The following is an 11,542-nucleotide window of genomic DNA, read 5'->3' as shown; positions in this document are numbered from 1 at the left end:
CTCTCTCTCTCTCTCTCTCTATATATATATATATATATATATATATATATATATTCATCAAAAATGATTTTAAGGGGTTATTTACCAAAAGGCTTACCCGGTAAGCCCTTATTTTAAAAAAATCAACACTCTCACGTATTTTGTCAGATGAAATTTTTATTTTTATTCCATCAAAATTATTTCGTATGACACATTTTATCTAATAAGCACTAATTAGATAAGAGTCGCCATCCTCACTTATCGGATAAAATTTTTGGTCTTTATCGTCGATCAATTATTACCATGTTTATCCAGTAAGTTATAACCAACAAAAACTTAACGAGTAAGCATTTAGTAAACGACACTTATATATATGTATAAGATTTGTCTCTGATGTTAATTATTAAAAAAAATATTCAAATACCTTTGTAAGTGGTTAGAACGTGTCTCGATGGTCTAAGATTACATATATAGGTGGAGATTCAAACGAGAACACCTTCATTTTACGAGAACGCGAGATTACCCTTATCACATGTGATAATACATGTGAGGGGACCCTGTGGTATGTGAACGACGTGTTATACGACTTAGGTCGCACCAAAGGTTGTCTGCGTCTATGATTTAGCATCACATGCGATGGTATTGATGGATTGTAGTATCACATCAACAACAACCTTATCACATGTGATAATACTTGTGAGGGGACTTAGTAGTGTAAGAACGACTTGGCCTGCAACCAAGATTGCATCGAAAATCGTTCGCGTCTCTAATTTAGTATCACATGTGAATTATATGTGATGGAATAATAGTATCACATGTGATTATTTATAGTAAAAAAATGTTATCGCGTTCTTATAAAATGAAAATATTATCGTTTGAACACTTTCCTACATATATATATATATATATGTGTATATATATAAATAAATATATGTATATTCATATATATTATTTATATTAAATGTTTGACTTGAAAAGAAATTGGATTTATTTTATATTCCATTATAACATCCATTTTATTATTAACATTATAAAAAAAAAAATATGATTGTATGGCGATCCAGGAATTTTATAAATTGGGATCCCGTGAAATTTTTTACTGGGGAGAATGAAGGTAAATTATGTATAATTCAGGTAATTTTTTTTAACTGGGGTCCCTTCCCTCCTTTTTCTATATACTGTCTCCGCCCCTAGTTGTAAAAGCGATCTGATAGTGTTTTTATAACAAGAAACAAAGTTTAAGATGATAAAGAAATAATGCACATGTCAAACCTTATTGTGAAAATATTTTGTGTACTCTGTGTCTATAAGTGTTTAATTCTTTTGGAAAAAGATTCTTAAAGTAAATTTGATCCAAACATTGTGGATGTCAGCACAAATAGTCTCTGAACATCTGTATTAATATATCGTAAACTGATTCATTTTACTGTTTAACGATCAAATCCCTCGTACAAATTTCATTTCGAACATATATAAAGATTGCTATCGAATATTTTTAAGAAAAAAAAGATATATTTTTAAATGAGATTACTTTTAGGGGGAGTTTGAGATTGATTATTTGAAACAACTTATGTTTTTCTACAAAAATACTTATCAACTTATTATAAGTCAGAAGGATTTAACTTATTCAAAAACTTCTTATTACCGGTTTGACACCGATATAAGTTGTTTATCAAAACACTAAAAAATGCTTATTACCGATACTACATCGAAATCATCCCAAACACCCCGTTATTCCAATCCAATCACACACAAAATCAAGATTTTAATGTGAGGGGGATTTGAAGATCAGAATATGCGAAAATGAGACATGGACACATAACGCCCCCCAACGACTCGTAGCAAAATTCTGTTTTTGTATAGATAATAGATAGATCACCAGCGGCATCCATCCATAAAAACCCTTCACCCGTTGAGCAAAATATCCCAAATTTCTTTCTCCCAATTCCAAATTCCGTGTTGCGATTTCGAATCCGTCTGACAATTCAACACGGAATTTGGAAACTAAACCCTTTTTGACCGGTTTGAATCTTTCTTTTTAAGTTTCCATGAAGAACCTCTTTCTTGATTTGCTTTTAGTCTGCAATTTTCGTTTTGGTTTTTGCAGGAAAGATTTCAGAAAGTAAGACACGTAAATGGAGATCGATAAAGCAATTAGAGAGAGCAATGATCAAAGGCTGAAGACCAAGTATAATAACGCCATCAACGTTATTCAAAGAGCTCTTGCTCTTTACCCGTAAGTTTCAGTTTTCATGTTTGTTTCTTATCGTAGATTCTAGTTATATCATTGCTCCGATTCCGTTTTAGGGTTTGATTTTGGTGACACTGATTTGGGTCTTTAGAGATTTAGGAATTTAAAATGTAGAAGTCAATGCAGGCCTGCCGGCAATCTTTATATATTAATGTTCTTTCTTAAATCTGTTTAAGATGGTATGCAAGATTGGCCTCTGTTTCTGGATCATGTGATTCTTCTTGAACAATGGAAGCATGCAGTAAAACATTTGAGTATTTTTGACAGTTTTATAAATGATTAACATTCCACAAATGTGTGCCAATGTTATTCTCCTTAACAGGTTGGCCAGTTAAGGTTATAGCAAACATGTAAAGGTTAATTGCTAGAAAGGAGTTTGTATTATATATACTGTGAGGTTCAAATATGTAGGGGTTCAAGGGAAAACCGTAAAAGAAAAAAAATAAAAAACTGAGGAAGACCTGGTAACTATTCATCTGGACACAATGCACATGTGCATACAAATAATTCGTAAGCTATTTGTCCAGTATGCACATGTGCAAAACATGCACACACGCATACAAGTAATTTGTAAGCAACTTGTCCGGTATGCACATGTAACATGTATGTTATGTACCAAAGGGACTTTGGCTTAGCAGTATCGTAGCCCTTGGCCTTCTAGGAGGTCAGGGGTTCAAACCTCACTATAGGTGAGGAGGGTGTGTGAGTTTTGTTGCATTTGCTGTATATAAATATTATATACTTAAAAAAAAACATGTATGTTATGTATGCCACAAAAGAAGATATATTACGATTCTATTACTTTTCATGGAGGTTGTATCTTTTGTATTAACATGTGGTGCACACTATGCTTTATAATATCTACGTTGACATGCATACAATCTTCACATTGTTGGTGGTATTTTTAAGAGTCCACAGTTATAGTAAGTTCTCATTCATGTTGATTGCCTGATTTGATATCATTGTACAAGTGATGGCCATTTAGTTGTTTGGGTTAGTTTAGTGACAATTATTTGGCTTTTTACATACATAAGAACTTGTGCAAATGGGAGCATTTATGATACGTTACATAAAATGTCGAATATTTTGTGTATATTTGTAAGTAGATAGTTGTAAAGCACTAATGTTGCACAAATTACGCAGTGCTCTTTGCCAATTGGACATGCTACAAACCAATGGCTAAATATCTAAAAATGGAGTTCATATGTGTAACATCTTGGGTTAACTGTACTAGATATTGTCCACTTTGTCCACACTTGGACTCACGGTTTTGAAACGCGTCTGATAGAGGAGGTATCCAGTCCCTTATAAGGCAACATTCGTTCCCCTTCCCAAGCAATGTGGGATGTTACATATTCCCACTTGGTGGTGTTGTATATCGAGTGACCTTTGACCCGATGAGACCAATTGAACTCTTCAACCTTTTGATTGTGAGTTCAAGCCTCTATGGAGACATGGGCGTGTGAGTTTATGTGCTGTTCAAAAAATTGGTGTTATTATATCTATATAGCTAGAGAATATTGACCCATCGATACAATAGCCCAATAGAGCAAGAGGGTGCATAGATTGAGAAATGGAATGGGCTAAGAAGCACTTTTTAAGAAAAAAAAACTAACTCCTCTTAGAAATGTTGGATGCTCATGGAAATCATTAAATTTTTAGTAATATTAAGCTACAATGTGAGATTCTCAGTGTTTCGATTGTTTGTTATTTGAAGAAAGATTCATAATTGTGGTAGACTGGTAGCACGTTCTCCTTTCACTTTGGCCAATGCTATTAAACTTCGTTGCATATGTCGCCACCCTTGCGTACCCACATATAGTAGTGTAGCTAGTCCCTTGTACTTTTGCGGAGAGGCTGATTCAAGAAAATAGAACGTTGATCTTTGGTTTATCTAATTGAGTAGCACCTAGTTGTTGTATTTAAACAAAGTTGAGACCATGTACTAATCTTATCGCTTCACAGTGCTCATAAAATTATCAACATAAGTTCACTTGGTATTATGGTTGTGTAACTTTGCATTTCTTGATATTGTCTCACTTATCAGTATCGAGGAGGTTGCATTCAGCTTCAATGGAGGAAAAGATTCAACTGTAAGTTCTTGTAGTTATGTGCAAATGTAAAATCTAAATAGTTCAATGCTAAAAAATTTCTAACGATTAGCTCCTCTTGTAGGTTTTGTTACACCTTCTTAGGGCAGGATATTTTTTGCATCAAGTGGACTGTGGTCATTCTAATGGGGATCTATCTGGTCATTCATCCACATTTCCCATAAGGACTATATATTTTGAGAGCCCTTCTGCCTTCGCTGAAATCAATTCATTTACTTATGAAACAGCCTCAAGGTGGATCGTTATTTATTTTTCACCTTTTGCTCGATTCATTTCCATCTAAGTTCTTGAACTTTTGCCATCTAATTGCTAACATTGCTTCACCTTTCCTCATCCAGTTATGGTGTGCAATTAGATATACTTCGCCAAGATTTTAAGTCTGGTTTGGAGGCTTTGCTTAAGACTAAACCAACAAGAGCTATTTTCCTTGGTGTTCGAACTGGTGATCCTACTGCTGTAAGCAATAATTTGCAAATGATTATCACATTGTTGTATAAATTCTTTCAAGGAAAAGGTTGATATTTTAAATCGTCATGTTATCAAATCTGTCTCGGTTTCATAAAAAAGTAAAAAACCTGTTTGTTGATTTTGTGCAGGTCGGTCAAGAACAATTCTCCCCCAGCTCACCTGGATGGCCACCTTTCATGAGAGTCAATCCAATCCTGGACTGGTCATACAGGTATGCTCTTGTGCTAGGACTAAGTTATATGAATGAATTGGTTGTTTTCTTTTAATGAAAAGTATGTAAGTTTGAATTGCATCTCATAAAAATGAAACTGTAAAAGATCATGAAAGATATGTTTAAGTGGACCAAGCAAACATCATTATGTAAGTTGGCATGAACTAATTGTTTTGTTTTAAGCAAACGATCTTTATGTTAGGGGCATGTATTCATACTTGGTGTATGTATGTATGTATGTATGTATGTATAAAATACCATCTTGTCATCCATGTTAGTATGATATATCATATATGTGTCGTTATACGTGTACATTAGATACGCGTAGCTTCAAAGGTATTCATTTTAATCGAGCCAATATAGCTTGGAATTATGGGCTTAATGAGTTAAGCAAAGCTAATTTATATCCCTCATCTTTCATCATGTTATATAGAACGTCTAGTTTTGAATTTCCACTTCGTAAAAATATGGGACCTTTTAGTGCATTCTTTAAATACATAGCATCTGGGATATTGCACATTTGATAGGTCTTCTTCGTAAAAGAGTACCACAACTAAATATCTATATTATGTATGTTGCTTATCACATTGAATGCAACTCAAATGACAACCGGACGATGATTAGTATCGAAAAAAATCTTAACATTCAAGCATCTGTGGCATACACATAAGATCACAAATAGGGTCACCTATTCACTAAAGATAATTAGGCTTTACATGCAAACATCCACTAATAGCGATTCAGTTGTCAGTTGTTCAAGCTTACTTTTCATACGCTCTAATTCCCATGATTTTTTTTTGGCAGAGACGTTTGGGCTTTTCTTTTGACTTGCAAGGTTCCATACTGCAGTCTTTATGACGAAGGGTAATTCACCAATCACATACTTCGACATGCATTCTACTTTATTAGTTTATGTCTTATCTTTTCCTGAATGTGTCTTGTCTCTTATGTGGCGGATAAAGGATCTGCTTCTTGGGTTTTTTTTTGTTTAGTTTATCATGCAAATAACAATACAATAATTTGAGTTACTTCAATAGGGAGTAGCTTAAGAATAATTAAATAATTTATGGAAGGATAGAGAGAGGAATATAAAAGGATGAGTATTAGTATCCAATTTTTTCTGCAGATAGGATGGTAGGCAACCCTAGAACAAAGTTTGGTAATTTTGACCTTCTTGCTACCTATGACATAGGTTATTGATTTTGCATCAGAAACTCTTGATTCGACTCTTATTCGTTTGGGTTTCATCAATTTCAGGTGTGTTTCGTGTTTTCTTTTGAAACCAACCTAAGCCTTTTCAGAAATAGCCTAACTTTTTCCAGGGTAAAAGAAATAAAAGGAAAAAAAGGGTTAGATTGGTTTCAATGGAAGCATGAAACACACCTGAAATTGATGAAACCCAAAAGTAAAATCGAATCAATGAAGAATTAATAATGCAAAATCAATAACCTATGTCGTAGGTCGAGAGGGAGGATGAGAGACGATAGATAGAAATAAAATTAGGATTAGATTAGGGGGTATCCAATAAGGATGAGGATGGTCAAAGCTCCATGACCATATCTCCTTTGTTAGAGAGATTTATGGTGGGGGGAAGGTCAAAATTACGAAACTTTGTTCTAGAGCTCCCTCCCATCTTATAAGCAGAGAATATTGGAAACCAATAGTCATCCTTTCCAATTCCTCTCTCTTTCCTTCCATAAATTATATAATTATCCCTAACATACTTATTTAAACTCAAAAGTATGCTGCTTAATATTAAAGTATCTTGATTATTTTTTGTCTTTATTAACCATTTTTCCTTCTTTATAGATATACTTCAATAGGGAGTGTTAATGACACAGCTCCAAATGCATTGTTATGCATCAAAGATTCTGCGTCTGGTAAGGAAAAGTTCAGGCCTGCATATATGCTTTCAGATGGAAGATTGGAAAGAGCTGGTAGAGCCAGAAAGTTATCTCCTCCAAATGCTGGCCGAATAACTACTGTTAGCAATGGACTGAAAAGTGTGGAATCACATCAAAGCAACATCCTCACAGCCTCCATCATTGCTGTGGGTGATGAAATTTTGTAAGTTCCTTGTTTTATATATATATATATATATCATATCTGGTTTCGTGCCTATCTTCTTTTGAGAGCAGCTTGTACACTTTGTTATATAGTCTTACATCATATGCTGCCTCTTGTCACTTGAAAATTGCAACAATTTCCATTTTGTGACGTCTCTTGAGCTCTTGGGAATTCTTTAACCTCAATTATCACCCTTACAATTTATCTTTTTGGTTATCTCTATTCACAAAATTATTTTATTATCAATCAATACTTACTCTTTTTGTGGCTTCACTGATGTTTATCATTTGTTACATAGCTCAGATTTGGAACTGTCGAGGACCAATTAGGAGCATCGTTGTGTAGGAAGCTTCATTCTATAGGTTGGATGGTCTCCCGCATTGCTGTTGTACGAAGTGATGTAAGTTGCTTTAGAATTTGTAATAGTTCAGCTTGTGACCCCCACCTGCAACACATTCATAAACAGGCATAAAAAAGAATGAATATGTATATATACACACATATATGTTATATAGGGTCAGGTTCAAGGGAAAACTGCAAAAAAATGAAAAACTGAGGAACACCTCGATAACTGTTCATCTGGACGGTATACACATGTTCATACGAGTAATTTGTAAGCAATTTGTCCAATATACACATGTGCATAACATGCACACTTGCATAAAAACCAAGAAACAACTTCAATTACTTGTATGCACATGAGCATACCGTCCAGACGAATGATTATCAGGGCATTCCTTAGTTTTTCTTTTTTTTGGGGGGTTTTCCCTTGAACCTCCCTCTCTCTCTCTATATATATATATGTGTGTGTGTGTATATACATATATACATATAAGATATATTAGTTGCACAATTGATGTAGAGGTAAGGTATGCGTACGTCTACCCCCCCCCTTCTCCCCAACCTAACGTTTGGTTTGGAGTTTTGGAATAAGAAGGTAAAAAAGTACTATTTACCCTGCATTCACATCTTGTTGGTTCTCTATAGGTAGATTCGGTATCTGAAGAAGTTGAAAGGCAGAAGTCTACCAGTGACATGGTATGCCATTACATGTAAATGTGTATGTTATCGGTTGTAATCCTTGTTGATTTGGAGTTGGTGGAATGACCTTCTAATCATGTCTCTATTACCTGATAATCTTTTTCATGCACGGTTATGCCAGGTGTTCTTATATGGAGGGGTTGGTCCGTTACATTCAGATGTTTCTGTCGCGGGAGTCGCCAAAGCGTTCAGTGTTCCTTTGGTGAGTCGGGTTTTTCTGAAAAGTCGTAGTCTTTACTCTTTACTGAATATACTAAACCCTATAGATGTTTTCGTCATGACATGTGATCGTTTTTAAGATAGGACAATGAAAAGAGAGGGGTGCTAGGGTCTTTGCTAACACTTTGGATTCCTAATTTTTTGAGCATGCTATGAAAATGTAATTTTCTAGGATTCCAATTTAAAATTTACTGATGCAGGATCTAAACGAAGAATTTGAAGGACATCTAAGGCGCCTATACGGTGAAAAATGCACCGCGGACTTGAATAAGGTAATTGGATGCCAAACTTACCGGCACTCTGAAAATTTGAACTTTTATATCAATAATGGCAGTCATATATTAAAGAAAATTAGTTTCTATACACATCGCACACATACTTGGCATATATCATAAAGGTTCATAGCCAAGGATCTAAATGGTGTGAGGCGTAGCTTATGGCGGCAAGTCTATGTATCGTTTATATAGGGTTAGTTCAGGGGAAAACCACAAAAAAATGAAAAACTGAGGAATACCCTGGTAACCATTCATCTGGATAGTATGCACATGTGCATACAAGTAATTTTGTAAACAATTCGTCCGCTATGCACATGTGCATAAAAACCAAAAAGTGACTGCAATTACTTGTATGCACATGCCGTCCAGATTAATTGGTTAGCAGGATGTTCCTCAGTTTTTCATTTTTTTGGGGATTTCCCCCCGAACCTCCCTCTCTATATATATATACATATATGTTTTTTTACCATCACTCAAGAAGTCAATGATCTTGAACAATTTAAATTCAGAATAGAAGAAAAATCATATATTGGAATCATTTATATATAAAGAGGTTACAAAAAATGTTACATTAAGAGCTCGTAGCAGAAAAAATCTTGCCCACTCTTTTTTTTTCTTCTCCTAAAGATAATCTGTCTGATGTTGCCCAGATGGCTCAGTTACCCCAAGGTATTACAGAATTGGTGCAACATGAAAAGCTTCTTGTTCCTTTGGTATGCAATCTTTGTCTTTGCTTATTTTCATCTTGCATGAGAAACTTATAAATTATAATGTATATATATATATATATATATATAGATTTATAAATGTAATGTGTTGTGTGCACAGATAAAGTGTGAGAATGTGATGATTCTTGGTGCTACGAATGTCGATGAGTTGGAGCAGCAGTGGGATTCCCTGATTGATTTAAGATGTAGTAATCTGGTACCACCAACAGAACCGTTTGTATCTAAGAATTTGACGACCTCCCTCTCCGATGTATGTATCTTTCTTTTTCTTTCAAAAACGCCTGGTTATCATATTTATAATAACTGAAATTGGGACATAAAACCGTCTAGCTAGAAGTTGCTCAGCCTCTATCCAAGCTTTCTATTGAATTTCCAGATATCTACATTGGTAGGAATAATTCATTCCTTTTCGATTCAGTTTTCAAGAAATCTTGTTTTATGGTTTACGGTTTATGATTGTGTTTGTTTTATGAAAAAATGAAGGATGTTATCGCAAATCCAGAAGTGGGCCGATCAAAGTAACTTTGGAAGGGAAGGTAATGAAGTGTGTGTTAAACAAGTGTGTGTTGATGGATTATGGATATGAATGTGAGATGAAGTTAGTTGTTTGGTTTGCAGGATGAAGAAATGGTAGAAGCAGCCATGGAAGCAGTTTCAAGGACATTATCATCATCATCATCATCATGTTTTCTTGGGAAGTAGTTAAAAGGTGGAGGAGGAACTGAAGAATAAGTGGTTGGTTGGTGATGGAAAGAAAGTTATTAGGAGAAAAAACAAATGTATTCATAATACTTGCTCCAATTGTTTGCATGTTAGGATCTTATATGAAAAAAATGCATTTTTAGACATATTTTCTACCTCTCTAGCTCCTGTCATATCAAAAACCATGTTCTCAGATCCTCCTTGCCGTCACACCGTTATAGTTATGGTGGTCGTGCATCAAGGGTTCGGTCGTTGGCTCTCCTGTCATCAGGTCACCCGACTTCCTGAACCTTCCAGCCTGAATTCGACTACTGGATACACCAAGTGTCTTCTAAGAATGTGACCAATTCATCCCAATCTTTCGACTGTCAACTAATCCCTGGTGTGAGCAACTCCGAATGCCGCCCTAAAACCTCATGCAACATGATCATACTTCAATAATCATATATATTAAATTTGATTTTAATCAAAGCTGTATATACCAAAGGGGAAGACTAATTGCACTCCTATACATTACTAAATGCATCTCTATCAAGTGATTTTTTTTTCTCACGTGTCAACATCAAACCCTGATTTTTACATTTTCAATGCACGACTTCACTTGATTACGACATTAAAGAGGTCAAATAGCGAAATAAATTAAAATGATACTATATTTACTGATTTAATGTCAGAATCAGGTCAAATCATATAAATATAAAAAGTTGGTTTCGTGACAAAAAAGTTAGTAAATTAGATTTAGCCCACCCCATAAATTAATATTATATATATTTGTTTACAAAAACAATCTTTTTATCTTTTTAAGGGCTGTTTGACAGTTGCTGAATGGTTTTGTGCAGAATCATTAAGTGGTTAGAATGATCAGAGGCTCTCATGATATAGTACAAAATGAAATATAATTGTTTGGTTATTGTGTACAATGAAACTAGGGTTCTTAATGGTTAAGAGAGATCCAATATACAAAATCATTCAGAGTGTTTTAGAACCATTAAGAGACAGATTTTTTCTTTTTTGCCAAACAAGATTTATCTCTTAACGATTCATAGATTGCCTTCTAATGAGATTCGATTCGGAACTATTATATGTCCAAGGTTCAATATTGAAAAAATTACCATCCGAAAAGAGGAAAAAACGGAGTATTTGTCTAAAGAAATACGTTAATTGGTATTTTGGCCAAAATACCTTGACTCCTCGATATTCAATCAAATTGTCTTCGTTATCCTACTTTCACACAATTCACAGAGTTCAACAAGCAATTGATATTTCACGATCAAGGATGTAATACTCTTTGGAGTAGCGGTTGTAAAACCCATTTTTTTTAAATATATAAATAATATTATTTGAGCCTTTAAATATATTTTTTTTAAATTTATTTGAAGTGTTAAAAATATTTACGTAATAAACTAAAAGATATAATTGTAGATATCTTAAATAAATAAATAAATAATGAAAAGAAAGATAAAAAGAAAAATAAAATAAAATTTGTTTTC

The 11,542-nt window shown here is 34.2% G+C and overlaps 1 protein-coding gene across 3 annotated transcripts; it reads left to right on the top strand.

Annotated features, from left to right (window-relative positions):
* The first annotated feature begins 1,792 nt into the window (after positions 1 to 1,792).
* On the top strand, positions 1,793 to 10,199 carry LOC112519689 (FAD synthase-like). Of its 3 annotated transcripts, XM_025127911.1 has the most exons (17): positions 1,793 to 2,001; positions 2,087 to 2,215; positions 4,278 to 4,323; positions 4,406 to 4,575; positions 4,680 to 4,797; positions 4,938 to 5,020; positions 5,825 to 5,884; positions 6,830 to 7,087; positions 7,391 to 7,487; positions 8,075 to 8,125; positions 8,250 to 8,330; positions 8,548 to 8,619; positions 9,273 to 9,335; positions 9,451 to 9,600; positions 9,681 to 9,738; positions 9,834 to 9,886; positions 9,969 to 10,199. In XM_025127911.1, exons 2-17 carry the CDS (start codon positions 2,115 to 2,117, stop codon positions 10,050 to 10,052), a joined length of 1,545 nt encoding a protein of 514 aa, XP_024983679.1. In that variant the 5' UTR covers positions 1,793 to 2,001; positions 2,087 to 2,114; the 3' UTR covers positions 10,053 to 10,199. The 3 variants fall into 3 exon arrangements, with proteins under 3 accessions (XP_024983679.1, XP_024983681.1, XP_024983680.1); XM_025127913.1 differs by lacking the exon at positions 9,681 to 9,738; XM_025127912.1 differs by lacking the exon at positions 1,793 to 2,001 and having other exon boundaries at positions 2,020 to 2,215.
* The last annotated feature ends 1,343 nt before the right edge of the window (positions 10,200 to 11,542 follow it).

This window comes from Cynara cardunculus, assembly GCF_001531365.2.
Source record: "Cynara cardunculus var. scolymus isolate 2C chromosome LG 10, CcrdV1, whole genome shotgun sequence".
NCBI lineage: Eukaryota > Viridiplantae > Streptophyta > Magnoliopsida > Asterales > Asteraceae > Cynara > Cynara cardunculus.
The sequence above is the reverse complement of the archived record's forward strand: the minus strand, read 5'-3'. Positions and strand labels throughout refer to the sequence as shown.

What these genes read in the sequence shown, in the direction of transcription:
- LOC112519689 (XM_025127911.1), top strand. Translation starts at nt 2,115, where the DNA reads ATGGAGATCGATAAAGCAATTAGAGAGAGCAATGATCAAAGGCTGAAG. An exon ending in TGCAGTCTTTATGACGAAGG is followed by an intron (nt 5,885 to 6,829) that starts GTAATTCACCAA and finishes CCTTCTTTATAG; the next exon opens with ATATACTTCAATAGGGAGTG. An exon ending in ATTTCCAGATATCTACATTG is followed by an intron (nt 9,739 to 9,833) that starts GTAGGAATAATT and finishes GAAAAAATGAAG; the next exon opens with GATGTTATCGCAAATCCAGA.